The following is an 18078-nucleotide window of genomic DNA, read 5'->3' on the forward strand; positions in this document are numbered from 1 at the left end:
GGTCACGGAAAAACTATTCAAATAGAAATTAGGGTTTTACATTTTTATGTTAGAGGCATAGGATACCAAAACTTTAAATTCCTTTTTTAGAGAGTAGTCCCGTAAAAGCGTACTTCTATAAAGATCCATATAAAAAACTCAAGGTCTTCTTAAGTTATGTATCTAAAACATTATACGTCTTAGCCAAAACTGAACAGGGAAAAGATCCACATTTCTTCTAAACATACAACTAACAATTTCAGATCCTCACCTTAAATTAACTTTTCGTAACCGTATCTGTGATCTTTCTCTTTCATCCCTCTCTTAGATCTATCGCTTTCAACCTTTGCATATCCACATCTGTTTAAATATTTGCGCCATATATTTTCCAATCAGCAGAAACAGCGCTTTAAATACTATTGCACTTAAAAATAAAACCCGGTGAATTCGCTCCCCGATTTCCAGATACCAAACCCTCGATCAGTGGGAGCGAGCTATGTCCGAGAAGAAGGCGAGTATGTCTTGGATGTTGAACTCCAGGTTGATCATGGCTCCGGCGTAGCACTTCTGGATGCGCTCCTCCAGGTAGTTGTACTGGGCAATGAACTCCTCCTGCATGGCGTGCCACACCACCTGCAGAAGATTCTCCTCCTCGCTCAGGTGCTTCTCCACCTTCTTGTAGAGATTCTCCAGACCCTTCTTCACTTCGCGGGCCGGATACTGTGCGATCACTTTGCGCAGCTCCTGCTTGGAGAAGGCCATCTGGTAGCTGATCTCCGTCTCTTTGACGCCCTGCGCCACCTTCAGTTGTACGCCCTCGAAGAATTGCTGCAAAGATGGAGGGGAAATCAATGAGGTGGGGTTTTCCTTTTTTTTGCGGGGTCATTGACTTACATTCAACTTCTCGAGCGGCCGGCCAAAGTATTGAGTCACATACGCTTTTAGCGCCTCGTTGTAACGTGTCTTGGCCTCCTTTTTGAGGGCATCCAGACCAGGAACCTTAAGCTGGGCCAGCAAAGCGTACATGTGGTGATAGTTCTCCATGCGCACCACTTGCGAAGGTGTCTTCGGATGCTCCTGCGAGTGCAGGTGTATGCCCTCAAAGATGGCATTTACCAGTTGCAGATACCACTTCTCCATGTCCGTGCGGCGATCCGACTTGCGGAAGATGCCCTCCGCCGTTTGGGCAAAGTTCTCAAAGTTCTCCACGTACGGCAGGATGGCCTTGGAGCGCTTGTGCAGCTTGGCCTCCCTAATGGACTGCAGTTGCTGCTGCATGAAGCGGTCAAAGTTGCGCTTCACCTGCACCAAGGCGGAGGCGAAGGTCATGCTGAGAAAGGAATGTGTATCCTGGGCGGACATTACGTGCTGGGTGAGTCGCACCAGGACGTACAGAGAGTAGCTGTGACAAAAGAACATTTGTTACAAAATGTGTAGTTTAATCCGCGCAATAGACAATAGCTACTTACAAGCTGTCCACTCGCTCAAAGCTCTGGATAAAGCTAACAAGCTCTGGTTCGAGGCAACCGAAAAGACCCATCATCAGCTTCCGCACATCCTCGTTGATCTGGCGATCAATTCGCTTCTGCGGCACTACATCACCTGATGGCGAGACAGCGCCCGCTATGATGGAATGCGACATGTCCACGGCCTTTTCCATTTCCAACGTGGTCTGCGTATTCTTTGTCGTTGGACTAATCACATCCATTTGAAAGAAATTGATGCAGAACAGCTGTTCCTGCAGGGCAATGGGTTCCAGCTCAGCTAAAACCTTTTCCAACAGGGCATCGAAACGAATTCTATCCGCACTTTCGACTCCGGGTCCCCATTGGTCCCTGTTGATTCCCAATGTGCCATACGGTATTGTACAGACTGCCGACTTACGAGAGGACGTGGACATATCCAGATCCTCCCGAGAATTTCGCAGTTTCTCTGCCACCTGAATTTTAGCCTATTAAGAGGGGTAGAAAAACATTGATTAATGCTTGTTTTATTATAGGATATTAAGTGCTTACCAAGTTAAAGAAGTTTTTCACATCCCTGTCGTAAATCTTGCTCAGCGAGGCCGTGTAGACCCGCATCAGGCCATCGTAGGTTTTTCGATCCATGGCTTTTGTCCAGTGCATCAGTTCCGTATAGGGCGTCAGTTCACGATGGACGTTGGAATGATTAGGCAGCGTCAGTTCGGTGCTGGTCACTGGCATGTCTCCTATTTCGTTGCCCAGATGGATGAACAGGTTATTCATAAAACGGCTGACGGTGGCCGAGAACTTTTGTTTCCACTTTTCAAAGCGCTTGCGCTGATCCTGCACCGCCTCCAAGCGAAGCAGGGCGGGATCTATGTCGCTGTTCATGGCCTGCTGCAGGCACTGAGCAGCTGCTATGGCCACTTTGCGTCCATTGGCGGTCTTCAGATCGGGTTCATCCAATGCCTGCTGCTGGCTGTGTGGCAAGTCCAGTTGGCTCTGAAGAAATAAAGCTTTGATTAACCATATTAAGATGAGAATTACTGGCAAAACCCACTATGACTTTGTTAAGTTCTTTCATAAGCTTGATATTGTTATTGTTGGCGATCTCTATCATGGCATTCTTGCCGCCAATCTTCTCCATTGTCTCCTTAACGTGCCCCAGGATATCCTCATAGCTGTCCAGACGGTTCTCGAACTTGTCCGCTTCGGAGATGGCATTGTCGATATGCTCCATCATCTTCAGCACTTTCTGCTCCGAAGCCAGAACACTCTGCATATTGGCCTGCGAGATAAGAAATTATGAGTAATGGATTTTCGCTGCAGAAATCCAGATTTAGTCACCCCATCCAGATCGTGCAGTTCCCGGGACAGCTGCTCTATGAACTGCTCGGCATCCTTGATGGCGAAGTCACACTCGGAGAACAGTTTGCCCAGCTCATTGGCCTCCTTGTCCGTCAGAGCAGTGAACTCCTGGGCCTCCTCCTCCTCGTCCTCCTCGTCGTCGGTGTGCTGAGTCTTCTGGGCCGCCCTGCCTAGAGCCACCTTTTCCGGCGACTTCTCCGACAACCAGGCAGCGGGCACGTTCCGGAACTCCGCCCGCTGGCCACGCACGCTCTTTTGGATCTGGCGGTTGAGGACGGCCAGGAAGTTCTGGCGCTCGTGGGGATTGAGGGCGTACCATTTGTACAGCTTCTCCAGCTGCAGATCGAACTCATGTGTCTCGAACTGCTCATTCCGCCCGTCCACCCACTTGATCTCGTCCAGCTGCCAACTCCGCTTGCGCTTGTACTCGCTCTCGCGCTGCTCCGACTGCTTGATGAGGCACAGTGTAACCACGGGCACCGGGGGTGCCGTGGTGACCACGCAAAGGTAGCACGGCTTCTTGTCCTTCTTCTTGACCACCGTCACCACGGAAAGGAGGCGTTCGCCGGCGGCCAGGAACAGCTCCTTCTGCAGCGTGTGCTTGATGTTGGCCATGGCCCCGATGGACAGCATGTTTGGGAATGTTTTGCGGGGCACTGGGAACCGAAATAAGTCCTGCAAACAATCAACTACTTGCCAATTGTTTGCACTTGCAATTAGCAATCGGAGAACGCCTCCACATCAACAGCTGATTTAACAGAACTCCTGGCAGACAACAGAGTGTCGCTTAGGGATGTGCGCGTGACGTGAGTCTAGACTAAAATAATGAATAAATGTGTAGAGCATAAATTTTAAATTATATTTTATTTTATATACATACATTTAAATCAATGCAATTTGCATATTTGATTTTCAATAATTAAAGTAAAGCTCTCACAAAAATTCAAAACAATTCGCATCATGAGTAATATTTAGGAAACGGCTCGTAAGCACATCTCTAGATTTAAGGTCGATATTTTGCTATTATACTAAAACGGCCACACTGTTTGACACAAGGTAATCTACGGGTGAGTTTTTATGCGAAAAAAGTTTAGCCGTGAAAATAAACCATATTTTACCTATTTCCAGCAACTTTCGAGCAATCATGTTGGTAAAACACATTGTCAAGCAGGGGCTTCTGCTCAAGAACGGTGAGTTAAAGCAGCTTAACACCCTTTTTCAGTGGAACTGCTAACCTTAAAAATTACATAATGTGGGGAAGCCAATAGGGACTTCAAGGAACTGCGAAGAAATTAACTTACCACCAATTCCCTTAAAAACTATTAATATTTCAATTGTTATAAGTTCCTGGCGATAAAGTCTGCTGAATACCAGCTAAGGATCGATCTGAATATGTGATCAGACATTGGGAGTGACAACACCCTATGGCTCCCATAATCAATACCTACATATTTTGAAAAATCTGTTTACATACAATTTCAGCTGGCGCCTTGTCGCGTGCGGCTTACCACGGTGGCCATGGTCCCCACTCCACCATGAATGATCTGCCCGTGCCCGCTGGAGACTGGAAGGAGCAGCACAGCCAGAAGAACGCCAAGTACAATGCCGCGCTCATCACTGGCATCCTCGTCCTGGCCGGCACCATTGGATTCGTAAGTTCCTGCCACACCTTTCCCAATGCCGCTTTAATTTTAACGAAAATTTGCATTACAGGTCAAATCCTCTGGTCTGATCCATTTTAACTACTACGTGCCCAAGAGCCTGGACTAAGCCAGTCACCCCCTACGTGTATATTAATCCAACATTTGTGTTAAATAAGCTTAAAGTGGCGACATAGTAAATCACAGATCCGAAAGTATTCAGTTCGATGGTTTTATTTAGCTCAATAAACGGGGCCGTCGTCCAAATTGTCATCCTCATCGTTGAAGGCTTCTCCGTTATCAAAGTATGTGGCTCCATAGTCGTTGTCCTCGTCCATCTCGTCATCCATCGCCGCCTCCGGATCATCCTGCTCCTCCTCCTGCTCGGAGTCGGATTCCTGCTTGATCTCGTCCTGCTCATTGCCGCCAGACTTCAGTTCCTTCTGCTCCAGCACCTTCAGCCGGTCCTCGATGTTGGTCTTCTTGGCCAGCAACTTAGGCCGTATATCTGCGCCGCGTCGCTTTCGACTGGAGATGTTCAGTTCCTGGGGCATGGCTTTGTAGTTAAATTCGGGCTGGGTCTTGAGCTTCAAATGCTTCATGGCTTTCTGGGGGAATAGAGATATCGCATAAGGTATTGAATCTTATGAATCGGTAGGCTTTTCACCTCTCGCCAGTCCTTGTGCTCCAGATTTTGGGTCTCCTGGCTGGCGGAGACGATGTAATAAGGGGAATCTCGCATTCGATTCAGGAAATCCTCCTTCCACAGCAACTGGTAATTTTGAGTAGCGGTTGTCTGTCGGATGAATATTGACAATATGAAATCATTAGATTTAAGTGAATTTAAATTGATTTAAACCCACCTCTATGGTAGTGGGCCTGTTTAAAACAGGTGGAAACGTAGGAGGTGGCGCCGTCTGCACCGGCAGGTCCTTTGTGCAGCCCAGCATGGCCATTTGCTCGGCTGTGAGGGTGCCTGTCTTGCCACCCCTTCCACGTCCTGCCATTGTCGGATTTTTGTGACTTTAACTCAGTTTAAAATAACAATATTATCGTTTATATTGTTGTTTGGCTTTCGCGCACGTTTGTTCAACTCAAAAAACGATCAGCTGTTTTGTCAGCTAATGGCGTTGCCACCTAGTCGAATCCAAACAATAACACAGAAATATTTTTCTACGATCGACTAATTAATACCCTACCTTTATATAATTTTCCATTCCATTTTTAAGACCCAAATTAATTTTACACATAACATATATATATTTTATTGCAATTTGCACTTTTTCACTCACACTAACAGTAATTACATACATAATATTATAACACTCAAAATATATCAGCCCTGCTCGATTTTGAATTTAAATTTTGATAAGCAAATTTAGAATTCATATAATATCAACTATTCGAGGAAATATAATTTTTAAGCGAGCAGTACTTTTAAATCCATAGTCAAATTAAGGGAAACAGGACTGAATATTTGAATGAAACGAAAACTAATTAGACATCCGGATGTGGGGGCGTGGCAGGGGGCTCATCGTTTGGCGTCAGACCCACTTTCTGCATCAGTTCAGTGAGCTTCTGCGCCTTGCGATCCTCGTTGTGGGCAATTACGGTGCAAAGATGCTCGGTGAGCAGCTCCTTTTTCTCGGAAGCATTGTGCAGCTCTATCTTGGCCCGCAGGAACTGAGCCTCGATCTTTACATATTGTTTTCTGGAGAGGATTTGGTATTAGTTAAGTATTTAAAATCAGTTTGGTCATAATTCTTTACTCACTCTACATTGGAAAAATGTATGCAGGCATTGTCGATCTGCTTCCTTAGCAGGGCCACATCCACGGCGAGATCGCTCTCCAGCTTGGACAGCTCGTGGCGAATCTCCTCGATCTTGCGTGACTCCGCCGCCGACTTCTGAGTGTGCTGCTCGATGGCCTGGTAGAGCAATTGCTTCTTCTGCTTGTTTTGCTCTTCGATCATGCGACGGTGCTGCTCGAAGTCCTTGAGCGAGATGCCCTTGAAGGGCGAGTCCGTGTTGAGGCGCTCCTGCGAGATGGAGTCCTTGCTGCTCGGCAAGATGCTGGCATCGTAAGTGGAGCTCGTGGTCTGGCTATCACCACCGCTGATCTTCAGTATCGAACTGTCGTCCGTGGATGTGGCCTCACTGTTCTCGGCGGCAGCATCCGTATACGTGGCAGTGGGCTTGTTATCTCTCGCTGTAGCATGGCCATGGTAGAGTGCTTCCATTAATGAATCGGAAAGGGCGCGCTCTAGGTTCAGCGAGCCATTGGCTACGTCATCTTCCGCCGTGGGAGTTTGTGGCTTTGGCTTCTCCGTGGGAGTCACCGTTCCCGATTTGGTCTTCTTCGTCTCATCTGGTTTTTTAGTTGGTTGCTGCTGTTGCTGCTGCTGTTTCCGTAATTGATCTGCCTGCCGGAAGATCTTATCGGGCATCCGCCGAATGCCGGGTTGATTCCGGAGCGCCTGCTTCGCTGCACACGCACACACATGCAATGGGTTTTTATTATAAACAGATAATTGTTTACACGCTTCGTGGTTCATTCAGTCATAATGATCTAACCTGCTTCCAGATTCGCAGCCCTTTTACCCACGCCACCCTCCTTCACGCCCGTAATCTTGAGGATCTCGTCGTGGCTAAATCCATTAAATTTCTCAGTCATTGTGAGGTTTTTGCAGATAATTAGCCATTAAACGACAATCCACGGAGAAACAAAACACAACACATCAGCAGAAGCAAACAGAGCGGGCGATGCTGCCAGATCGGTGTAAGTTACGATGCGATCATTTCGAAGTACAGGGTGCTCTCACCAGACCCACATTAAAGTATTTAATTTCTTGGATATGACTTTCCGCTCTGAATAGGTTTATTTATTCTTATCATAAATAAATTAAATGTAACATCTTAATTTATTTGTATTTTTCAAACAGCTGCCGTTTTTTATATTTCTGTGAATATGTCCAACATTTAAAGCAAAGTTAGTTTGTGTTATAAAGATTATAAAGTATACAAAAATACAAGGTCAATAAAATCAACAACAGTAAATTTGATTTCATTTAAATTTGATTAAAATTCACTTAAGAGAGAGCACTTCACAATGGAAAGATTTTAGGTAAAAAGATACTGTTGGTTCGAATATTAATAATGTTGTACATACAAAACACAATTTTTTTCGATTAGGATGTTTAAAAATGTTTGGCTGCCATTCGTTATATGGAATTTAAATTGCATAGTTTTAATTTGTTCGTGAAAAGAACGTTTCATAAATTCCCCGGTGGAAACGCTTCTCAATTTCTAGCTTCAGAACAAGAGTTGCCAGATAGTTTTCCTATGATCGCGATTGCCTTAATCGATAGCTGTAATCGACATGTTCCCAATTCAAAACAGAGTTTAAAAATCAAAACTTCTCATCAAACTTTATTTAACACAGTAATGCCTAGTTCTGAGCGCAACTCGTGTATGTTCTGCTCCCAGCGCTTCTCCCAGTAGACCGGCATCAAGGGCTTGGTCCGTTTGCCGTTCTCCAGAGCCCAGGGCAAGTATTGCTTCAAGTACGCACGCCTCTGCCTGAGTAGACGAAAAATAAACAAATGTGTGAATGGAGGCATAATTGGGGGGACAAGTTCACTGAACTCACTTGGGACGTAGGCGCACCGCTCCGAAAACCGCGCCGCCGTAGCACATGGGCAGACCCGTGTTCAGAGCCTCCACCCACTTGACAGCCACCTCGCCGAGCATGTTGGTGGGCATGTCCAGCACAGTGTGGATTAGGTCGTGGCACTCGCGGTACCGCGTCATTAAATAGGCCAGCTTGGGGTCCTCCAAAAACTTCACGGCCATGCGACTGTCCGGCGTGACTTGCTGAAAGTGGGTGACCCAAATTACAAGCTAATTTATAAAATACAAATGTAATTATGTTTTTTGTCTATCTTGCTTTAAAGATATAGTCCACACAGGACTCCACAATGACTTCTAGAAAATATTTGGAATTTTCTAACGAATTTAATACAACAAAATACAATTTTTTTCAAGTCACCTTTATGAAACTTTCATAGGGCTTGCTAACACTTGTTCCTACATTTTTATCACCCCAAGACATGACTTACATTATCTTTCAGAAATTTAACGTAGGAGGCTCCAAAAGTGTCGGGTGGCAAAGTTTCCAAGTGCTTAAAGTCAATAGTACTGGTGTGGATACGCGGCTTGTCGGCCATGATGCGCTGACCCTCCTCACTGGATTGCATCGTATCCAAAATGTTCCATAGAGCATCCTCACCGGTCGTCTCGCCCAAACAGGCGATCATATCGTGGCTACAAAGTGGATTTAGTTGATTTAATGTGGCTTAAACAAATGAGCGGTTTCAATATAACTAAATAAAATATTAAGGAACATTTGATATAAACTAGATACCCTACCGTCTTGGATCCAGCAGGGCTGCAATGGAGGATCCAGCTCCTAGAATAACTCGCTGGAAAGGCGTTATCTCGATCCGATCCTTGAGATACTGCCGCTCGAATGAGTCCAGTGGCTCCGACTCAGGCGCTTCAGTGGCCACTGTTTGGCTATTAACCTGGCCCAAAGTAAGACCTCGTCGCAGGGCCAGTGGCTTTGGAAGACGCCAGCAACGTTGCATCATGCTGATCTGTGGATTCATAGAGGAGGCATGGGGAGGTACACCCGGTGACCTTATCAGCACGATCGTCGGCTTCATCATCATCATCATCATCATCATCGCACATAAACATGACCCTGACTACCTGTCTTCGGTTAAAGCTTGTCGCTCGGGCCGTACGTGCCCACTTTTAATAGCAGCGAATATGAGCAAACAATTTGTCCATAATGTGGGTACGCGGACAGGGCAGATGCTGACTAACAATTTACCTCACCGCACAAGCGCCGTACTCCGTCCGCCCAACGGTTAATAAATCTGTAAAAAAAAACCTGTTTCGGCTTCCTCATTACCTATCCCCAACTTCGAATCCCTCACTCGCCACCTATCAATTTTGCTGGTCCCAAAATAAAAGCTAAACAAAGTGCTGCAGGGGGCACTGGCACCTCATTCTCGAATTTAATGCTCAATTTCAATGTCGTCATTGTTGCCTGTTTGGATAAATGGGTAGTCACTATTTATAAGCAAGCGAAAAAAGTTAATTTTTGTGCGCTATGACAAGTCTTTGCTTCTTAAAAGCTTAGTGTGTAAACAATCTAGCTATATACGATCATTAGTTTTAAACAGCTAAGAGTATACACGGTTTCTCGGTTAGAAAAAATTGTTCTTAGAAATAAGATTGCCATCTTAAAAGCATAACTTTGTTTAGGAGACGATAAATTCCAAAGTTTCAGCTGAGTAAATTTATTTACTTTTATAACAAAGCAAAAAATTCGTTAACAAAAAATTGCTTTCAAAAGTCCATTACTTGACAATCAACAAATGAAAATGGATAATAGCTATGCACAAAAACTAAAGGCGTGCTTCTAATCAAAATTCTATTACGGCCACTCGCAATCTTTTTCTAGCCTGATAATTTTGTGGTTTTTTTAAATCAACATACAACAAAACCGAAAACTCTGATAGAGTTACCAGGGATCGGCCAACAAGTAAAAAGCCTTCCGGCTGCTTTTTACGTATGTGTGATGTGATGTTAAGTGTTGACGTTGCTGGATTGGACTGCCCAGCGCTGCAGTACTTTGTTTTCTAGAATTCTCAAGGCCCCAACGTGTTTACCCAGAAAAGATAAACACCCGATTAGGCACAAGTAATTGAAAATTCCCACATCGTAGCTTTAAATATTTCGTAATTTATACAGAAACCTAATTAGAAATAGCACTTGTGAGAGCAAAATTTTTCTTAATTAGCTAAGGCCGAGTTGTAGACCTTATCAAAGGAGCCAATCTTATCGGTAATGAGACAAAATGGAACACAACACAAAAAACATCGGTTATCTGGCCCACCCATTGCCGAGGAGGAGCTGGATGTCTGTGTATTTATATTACTTATGACACTTTCGATGCGGGAAACAGTTGCATGCGGACAAATGTACAAAGTTATTAAAATTACATAATTGCTAAATTACACTCATTAGATAGATCGCTAGATATATATGTACAGAGACGTTGCGCTGTGTGGCTATAGGAAATCGAATACAAAGTCGCAGATCGCAGATCGCATATTGCAGAACGAAGTACGTAGAACGGAATACGCTAAACATATCGTATGGCTTTGGCTTGAGTTTGACCTAAGACGAAGCTAGACATTCTCGCCGCGGGTGCTGGGCAAGTGGGTCTGCTTATCGGGAGCCCGCTTCCTCCGAAAAGTGACGTACGTGTACAGTAGACTCGCCAGCACGCTGATGTTGATTCCGATGCAGTTGAGCCACGAGAAGACGTAGTCCCCGCCAATGAACATGCCCAGATAGGTCACGCAGATGTTCTTCAGGCAGCCCACAATGGTGGTGGTCAGCGCCGAGTTGAACTGCGTACACAGGATGGTGCTGTACGACAGGATGAAGCCCATGACGCAGCTGAGCAGAAACTGCAGCACAAACACCGAGTCGTCCCACTGCCCGAAGTTGAGCGCCTGCTCCAGATCCCCCGTAGCATAGTTCAGGGCCAGGGCAGGCAGGAACATAAACAGCGAGTTGTAGTACATCAGGCCGTACTTCCCGATCTCCGAGGTGTCCAGTTTTTTCTTCACATACACCCCGTTGGAGGCGGTCAAGGCGTTGGTGATCATTACGTAGATGTAGCCCCTCATGTTGAAGGACAAGTCATCGGAGGCGGCCAGCAGTGCTCCTCCAATCATGGCGTATACGCTGACCTGCACCGCCGTCGAAGGCCTCAGGCCCAGGATCTTGAGCTCCAGCAGCATGGTCATCAGGATGGAGAAGCGTCGCAGGGCCGCAAACATGGGCAGACTCAGGGTTTTGGTGCCGCCCAGGCCGAACATCATGTTGCCCAGAAAGATCAGCGGCAGCGGGAAGATCTTGGCGAAGGTGTTCCTTTGCAGGGGCGGAAAGGATACAAGTTTCAGGCGCTTGCCCATGCCCAGGACCACAATGCTGGCGGTCAGTTGGCCCAGGCTGAGGAACAGGAACGAGGGAAAGTGGTAGGAGGTCAGCACCGTCTTGTTCACCACCGTAATCATGAACGAGGAGATGCCGTAGAACAGGGCGCTGCCGATCTTCTTGATAAACAAGGCGGAATCTTCGCGTTCGCGGTGGCCCAGCTCTTTCGAACCGGAGCCATTGAGTAGCGTTACTCCCCCAGATCCTCCGCTCTTCTCCTCCTGCTCCCTGTTGTCATCGCTGTCCGCCAATAGGGGCTGCAGGTCCAGCGTTGTGTTGCTGCCGCGCGACACACTCATCGTAATTTCGGGACGTCTGGTACTTTGATTTAGGCGCTTTCGTCACTATCGTTCGTTTCGCGGCGGCTATCTTGCAGCGCGCACATTTGCTCACGCTTTTTTTCGGGGCCACTTTGGGGCCGGGGAGGAGGCTTTCCCGCAGCACATTAACAAGTATTTGCTATTTTTACCGACGCGAAATCGCAGCCATTCTTTCCGGAACATATGTTCAGTGTGACCGTATCGAAGCTCTCCGGATATACTCCACAAATAAAATACCCTAAATATGTCAAATACTTAACACTGTCAACTGTCACCTGTAAATCTCTTGCGGCATGTTAAGATAATAACAAATGGATTTTTTTATACAAATAATAATTTTCTTTGATTGAAACTGCTCTAAATAGCTTTTAATTCACTTCACTATTCATATTTACCTAAAACCTTTATCCTTCGTAAATAACAGTAACGCGCGTAACACCACCCCACCAGCTTTCTACTCATGTTTATCCCTTCCAAAACAACCTTAAGCACAAAATAATGTTTTTCTTCGCTGGTCAGACCACTTTCAAAACTCACAGTCACAAAACAAGTTATTAATCGTCCTTACCTTGTTTAATTTAGACCAAAAACCAACACTTGACAAATTTTCACAGCCTAGATTGCTCGAATCAGCTGTTCTGTACAAACAAGAACAACACTGTTAACAAAAGCGCACAGTGAGGTAAATCAATATTTATTCGGAATATCAATAATATGTTTTATTTTATGAGATAACATTTGTTTTTTTTAAATACTAATAAGAATATTTTTAGTTTTTAAACATATACATTTACCTTATTCTTTTAAAACTAATCGTAGATAACAAAATCCGTCGCTATTATTAACATTACAAACTAGAAAAAATGTAATGTTTGAAATTTAAATTATTCTTTATAATATAAAAGAATATTTACTCGACTTTAAATAGCGATTTCGGTTTGCGATTTTGGGGCTTAAAATTAGTTCCCATGTTTCCTTTGTTATTCCACTGTGCAGCTGTTATCAATCGGTGTGGCAACGCTGGCAGCCAGGCCGAATTTTGTTTGCTTTTTATTTTGACAACAAATTGGATGAAATGAGCGGCTCCAAGGCGAAAAAAGGCGGAAAGGGTGACCAGATCCCCAAGCCCATCAGCATAAAAAAGGAAAAGTTGGAGGAGGACCGCACGCTGCATCCGATTTCACACTATATAGACGATCGTCTGGAGTTGGTGAAACAGATATTTGGGACACTAAAACCAAAGACTATAATGAACCTGGCGCCGGAGTTTCTAAAGGTTGGTTTTGGTATGCTTATAAAGAAATTACTAAAGCTAAAATTTAATCAGAAAACACCCCTGGACGAGATCGAGGCACTGTGCCTGGAGGAGCTGCTCTGCCTGTCCACCAAGCGCCTAAAAGCTATAATAGAAGGCACACGATGTCCCACAGACACCGAGAGCTCTGAGGATTCTGATGTTGAGCAAAAGGAGGGTATGTCAAGGCACTCTATAACTATATAAACAATTCCCTTATAGAGCTCCCCTTGCAGAACACATTTCTCTGGAGGAGATTTCCTCGGACAGCGACATTGGAGGGCAGGAATCCCGAAGAAGTTAGTGGTTTGGCTTATTTTACATTTAATTTTGAGCTGGTTAACCTGTGTTATCTGCACAACTGCACGCTGAATAGTTAGCCGCCGTACTTGAACTTCTCGCATGCAAGGAGCGGAGACACGTAGAAGGCACGCAGGATGCAGACGTCCTCGCCTATGCCGATGACCAAGTTCTCCTTGTCCTCCTTGGCCACTTCCAGGGTGACCACAAAGTCCCCAACCTCCAAGCAACCCTTCTTTCGCATGAAGTCCACTCCGAACTCAATCGGACTGTAATTGCACTCGTTGAGGTCTTTGGTGTAAAGAACCGGGTGCATATTTCGGCGCAAATGAAGCTCTCGTGACAATTCCACCTTGCAGGCAATGTTATCCGCATCGTCGGTCTCCTCGAGAGGCAGCATCAGATAGACTGGGCAGTAGATCTCGGTGCGGGAAAGGGCTACGCTGGCCGTTTCGCACGTGGTGAACAAGAATATTGCCTGGCACTCAATTGAACTAATTGTGCGAATGATGAAGTTCACTACCGTCTGGTACGAGGTCAGGATATTCTTCAGCACCATCTTGTTTTGGACAACGCCAACTCGATAATCCTTAATGGGCATAAGCTTCTTGACAATCAGCGGATATTTGTTGCACCACGGACTCTTCTGGATGTGAATGGCATCGACCTTCCAAAGGAATTCGTGCAACTCGAACCGCTTGAAGTCGCTGCAACGCTCCAGCGGCACAGTGCCAATAACCGGCTTCTTCTGGCACTGCGAAATGGGCAGCACGTCTTCCATTATGTAGTTGTAGACGCAGCAGCTAACGTTGAACATATCCGGTATCCAGATGTAGTCCAGCAGCTTGATGATGCCCAGTAGATCCAGCATATTGCTGCGCACATACTCAAAGTCGATCATGCCGATCAACTTTAGATTGAAGTCGGCGTTCAAGGTCTGTCGCACGGCACGAAGGAAGCTCTTGCAGCGAATCTTGGGCAGCACCACGTAGTTGGCATTCATTGCCGCTACCATCTGCAGGTCCTTCAAGTACAAATCGGGATAGACATCTGGATCCAGGGCGTGGCATTGCCTGGGAAGTTCTATGAAGTCGTAGGAGGCCACCAGACCAGCATCCAAGATCATGATGGTCAGCGCCTCACGCAAAGTCTTTACTACGCGACCCCTAACTTCCCGTCCAATCAGCACAATGTCGCCCAGCTGGACGGAGGCGAGATAAGCCCGCAGATTGATCACGTAGAGGATCTCCTTGAAGCCTTTATAGCGATAGGCCTCATCGGTGGTGAGTGTCACCACCGCCCCACGTGCCAGCATCACAGTGCAGTTGTTCCTCAGTCTGCCAATGCGACAGCACTCGCCGTTAATCTCCAGCGCCAAGCCGGTGGTCAGACGCAGTTCCCTTTCCGTAGAGTGCGCCGAAATGGCTATGTTCATTGTGTCCAATATGGCCTGCAGTTCCTCGGGCTTGTTGGCCACCGTATCGACGTGAAAGGTGTAGGTTCCATTCTCCAGCATGCGCCGGAGCTCATCGTGGGTGGTCTCCGTCACCAGTTTAGCTACCAAGCCCAGGTGGTAGTATCGCCTTCGCTTTCGCCGCCTGGCATGCTTCTCGTGAGCCTCACAGGCCGCTTTGAAATCCTGCAAACGCTGCTCCAGATCATGCTGACCATTGATCCTCACTGTGAACTTGTCCAGACGGTTCTCGTCCTCCGGCTGCTCCTCCTCCTCCCCTTCCAGATCGTCGGCAGTCTGGCTGTCCAGCTGCAGCGGTGTCGCTTGCTGGCTCACCGACATTCTGGCGTGCAGTTAATTTGAACAATACTTTACCTAAAATTTTTAATGCAATCTTTGTCTGACTTTCAGCCAAGAAAAAGCTTCGGGCCCAAAAAACGAACAATGGGAACGAAAACAAGGAGTGTAAGTACCAACCTTACGAAACTATGAAAACTAAATAACACATGATGTTTTGTTTGAGTTTAAAGTTGCTCAGCTTACTAAGATTGCCATTATTTCACAGCGGGCGGTCAGATGAGTGTTCTGGAACTTCTGGAGCTTCAGGCTCGGGCCCGGGCCATTCGCTCCCAGCTAGCCATGGAGCCAATCACCAAGATAGAGGTGAAGTCGGATGATGATGATGAGATCCCAGCGGAGAAAGTTCAGCGAAAGGAAAAACGCAGCACCAAAAACAAGGAGTCAGGGAAGCGCAAGTCGCAGGAAACTAAAGCACCCAAAGAGGATACATCTCTTCCTCCGGCAGAAGCGGATAGTACCAGTAAGGAACAGCAAGCGCCCCGCAAGAGAATCAAAATCAAGCGAAACTATCGGCAGACCTCAAAGTCGCCAGAAAAAGATGCTGCAGCTCCACCTCCTCCTTCTGAAATGTCAGTTACAAATAACGATACCAGTAAGCCGTCGCGTTCCAAATCGCGTTCTGCCTCACCAGATGTAATAACCATTCAAATGGAGCCAGAAACACTGCTGATCAGCGACAGCACGGATGACGAGGCCACGAAGCAAAAAAGTAAAGAAACGACTGAGCCAGTTGCTGTGGAGCCCCCAGCTCCAGTCGTTGAGAGCGAGCCGGAGGAGGGAGAAGTGCGCGATGAACCCGAAGAGCCGGCCAAGTCAGAAGAGCAAGCCAAGCCAGAAGAGCCGGCCAAGACAGAAGAATTAACGCAAACCGAAGAACCAGAAAAAAACATAGAGCCAACTAAGCTAGAGGAGCAGAAAACATCAGATGAGCCTGAAAAATGTACAGAAAAGGAAAAGCTCACAGAGGAAGCTTCCTTGGCTATCCATAATCCTCCAGCAGAGACAAAGGAATCCACTATTTCCGAACCAGCAACCCTAGACGATGAAGACCAAAACGACGATGTCATTTCAATAGGCGGTGATCTGGAAATGATTGAGGAAATGACTAAAGAAGACGTGCAACTTCCAGTGAGCATTAAGAATGAGAAGAAGGAGAAGCTGCCCGATCCCGAGGATATGGACAACGATGTTATATCATTGGACACCAGCGAAGATGAGCGTGACAAGTTACAACGGACAGACTCCGAGGTACTTTTGAATGTTCATAAAAATAACAATTTAGTTAATCACCTCTATAAAACCCTGATATTTTTAGTCTTGGCGCACACGCTACATGAAAAGCTCCAAGGTCAGCCAGGTGCTGGCAGAGTCGCGGCTGGGAAAACGCGTACGCGACAAACTCAAGAAATCGAAGCGCAGCAAAGTGGCTGCCAGCGATGAGCAGGCCAAGGCCGAAAAGCAACCGGTCTCGTTTACGTCTAAGCATGAGGATGGATCCATTGAGCAATACCAGGAGCTGATGCAGCATCGACAGCGCAAAACTTCAAGCAGCAGCAAGGGCGACAAATAAATCCACCCGCCGAGCAGGATTGGGATTTTTATTGAAAAGTCGCGTACTGACGCACAGGTCTGGTTTATATGGCATATAAAAATTCAAATAAAAACCCGTTGTCCTCGGGGGCGGCAGCAAACGTAAAAAATTTGAATATATCGTGCTAAGCGCATATTTGATTTCCCATTCGTCTTTTCTTGTAATGCATACTCTTTACAGAATAAACAATACAGTTGCTTTATTCAGTCTTAGGTTTCTTTTAAAATTTTAAATACAATACACTACTACACTATTATTTATTTTATTATTTAGTGAAACGTAACTGTTTTGTGAAGAGTTTAAAATAACAGTTTTTGATAACTTTATATAACCAGATTAAAGTGTTTACTATAATTTAAATTGGTTAATTGTGATTTAAAACTTACTAGATTTTTTATGTACTTCAGATTCTTTCTATATAATTATACACTTAGTTTTAAAATCTAGTTTATTAAATTGTTTTACTAGGGTATTCAGTACTTCGACTACCTTGCTTGAAACTTTCTTTCTTGTTTTTAGTTTTGTTTTTTAGTTTAAAAGAAAATGCGAAAACTATGCCCTCTCATTTCCGACGCGTGCTTCATTTTCCGAGGGAAACAGCCGCTAAAGGGGGTTGGTAGGAGCCGAACAGGGCGGGAAAGGCAGTTAAACGACTCGCACGCAGGTTACGCCTTTGCATTGATATTGTTTGTCATAAACTAGCTGAAAAATCATTAAGCGAAAATTTGAATGGAAGGGTTTGAGTTTAACCTAGTTTGGCACCCCACCCATCGTGTCTCGATTCCCCACCCCGTTTGAGGACTGATTCGGCTCCTCCTGCCACTTTGTCATCGACTTTACTCGATTTCTAATCATGCGGTTACAGAACATGTCCACACCACTCTACTTTCAAGTCCACTCCAACCTCTTGTGCCTCTCGTCCTGGCCATTCCATTCCACTCCACTCTATTCGTTTGCCACCCTGGTCCGATGTTACTGGTCTGGTCACTGGACTATATCTCAATTATGCTGCTGGGGGGCGGCGGTTGAAGCGTGTTGCACCATAAACGATGATTGTTTTATCAGAGACTCGGTTGTGTTGATAAACTGTTTTAGCAACAACAACAAAAAATGGTCCGGAGAGGAATTCTCTGAGTGGCATTTTTATTTTTGACTTATCTAATACGCATGTCCTGTGAGCAGAGGGTTGGATTAGAGCTTGTGTAGGTGTGTGCTTTTACTGCGAATCCATCA

The 18078-nt window shown here is 45.8% G+C and overlaps 8 protein-coding genes across 12 annotated transcripts; 2 read left to right on the plus strand and 6 right to left on the minus strand.

Annotated features, from left to right (window-relative positions):
- Positions 1–342: 342 nt before the first annotated feature.
- LOC108135580 (exocyst complex component 1) lies at positions 343–3577 on the minus strand. Its single transcript, XM_017256373.2, has 6 exons — positions 2790–3577; positions 2503–2730; positions 1995–2444; positions 1449–1930; positions 874–1381; positions 343–807 (listed from the first exon to the last, which is right to left on the minus strand). The coding sequence occupies exons 1-6, from the start codon at positions 3441–3443 to the stop codon at positions 460–462; spliced, it is 2670 nt and encodes an 889-aa protein (XP_017111862.1). The 5' UTR covers positions 3444–3577; the 3' UTR covers positions 343–459.
- Positions 3578–3825: 248 nt separating this feature from the next.
- On the plus strand, positions 3826–4668 carry LOC108135506. Of its 2 annotated transcripts, none has more exons than XM_017256250.1 (4): positions 3826–3877; positions 3939–4000; positions 4293–4462; positions 4524–4668. In XM_017256250.1, exons 2-4 carry the CDS (start codon positions 3955–3957, stop codon positions 4578–4580), a joined length of 273 nt encoding a protein of 90 aa, XP_017111739.1. In that variant the 5' UTR covers positions 3826–3877; positions 3939–3954; the 3' UTR covers positions 4581–4668. The 2 variants fall into 2 exon arrangements, with proteins under 2 accessions (XP_017111739.1, XP_017111740.1); XM_017256251.1 differs by having other exon boundaries at positions 3845–3866.
- On the minus strand, positions 4669–5554 carry LOC108135505 (DNA-directed RNA polymerase III subunit RPC7). Its single transcript, XM_017256249.1, has 3 exons — positions 5314–5554; positions 5118–5246; positions 4669–5058 (listed from the first exon to the last, which is right to left on the minus strand). The coding sequence occupies exons 1-3, from the start codon at positions 5455–5457 to the stop codon at positions 4693–4695; spliced, it is 639 nt and encodes a 212-aa protein (XP_017111738.1). The 5' UTR covers positions 5458–5554; the 3' UTR covers positions 4669–4692.
- Positions 5555–5686: 132 nt separating this feature from the next.
- On the minus strand, positions 5687–7227 carry LOC108135709 (RAB6-interacting golgin). Its single transcript, XM_017256553.2, has 3 exons — positions 7025–7227; positions 6224–6935; positions 5687–6161 (listed from the first exon to the last, which is right to left on the minus strand). The coding sequence occupies exons 1-3, from the start codon at positions 7122–7124 to the stop codon at positions 5948–5950; spliced, it is 1026 nt and encodes a 341-aa protein (XP_017112042.1). The 5' UTR covers positions 7125–7227; the 3' UTR covers positions 5687–5947.
- A 624-nt stretch (positions 7228–7851) lies between these two features.
- On the minus strand, positions 7852–12488 carry LOC108135646 (ubiquinone biosynthesis protein COQ4 homolog, mitochondrial). 4 transcript variants are annotated; one of them, XM_017256471.1, is made up of 5 exons: positions 12416–12488; positions 8879–9105; positions 8569–8773; positions 8100–8323; positions 7852–8029 (listed from the first exon to the last, which is right to left on the minus strand). In XM_017256471.1, exons 2-5 carry the CDS (start codon positions 9097–9099, stop codon positions 7873–7875), a joined length of 807 nt encoding a protein of 268 aa, XP_017111960.1. In that variant the 5' UTR covers positions 9100–9105; positions 12416–12488; the 3' UTR covers positions 7852–7872. The 4 variants fall into 4 exon arrangements, with proteins under 4 accessions (XP_017111960.1, XP_017111962.1, XP_017111961.1 ...); XM_017256473.1 differs by lacking the exon at positions 12416–12488 and adding an exon at positions 10045–10286; XM_017256472.1 differs by lacking the exon at positions 12416–12488 and adding an exon at positions 10016–10286.
- Positions 10399–12064, minus strand: LOC108135645 (UDP-sugar transporter UST74c). The gene has a single exon (XM_017256470.2). It carries the CDS (start codon positions 11824–11826, stop codon positions 10711–10713), a length of 1116 nt encoding a protein of 371 aa, XP_017111959.1. The 5' UTR covers positions 11827–12064; the 3' UTR covers positions 10399–10710.
- A 366-nt stretch (positions 12489–12854) lies between the features above and the next one.
- On the plus strand, positions 12855–16980 carry LOC108135670 (neurofilament medium polypeptide). The gene is made up of 6 exons (XM_017256505.2): positions 12855–13123; positions 13175–13319; positions 13378–13440; positions 15306–15359; positions 15460–16502; positions 16570–16980. Exons 1-6 carry the CDS (start codon positions 12923–12925, stop codon positions 16822–16824), a joined length of 1761 nt encoding a protein of 586 aa, XP_017111994.1. The 5' UTR covers positions 12855–12922; the 3' UTR covers positions 16825–16980.
- On the minus strand, positions 13449–15352 carry LOC108135671. Its single transcript, XM_017256506.2, has one exon. It carries the CDS (start codon positions 15234–15236, stop codon positions 13518–13520), a length of 1719 nt encoding a protein of 572 aa, XP_017111995.2. The 5' UTR covers positions 15237–15352; the 3' UTR covers positions 13449–13517.
- Positions 16981–18078: the final 1098 nt, after the last annotated feature.

Source organism: Drosophila elegans, unplaced genomic scaffold (assembly GCF_018152505.1).
Source record: "Drosophila elegans isolate 14027-0461.03 unplaced genomic scaffold, ASM1815250v1 contig_208, whole genome shotgun sequence".
NCBI lineage: Eukaryota > Metazoa > Arthropoda > Insecta > Diptera > Drosophilidae > Drosophila > Drosophila elegans.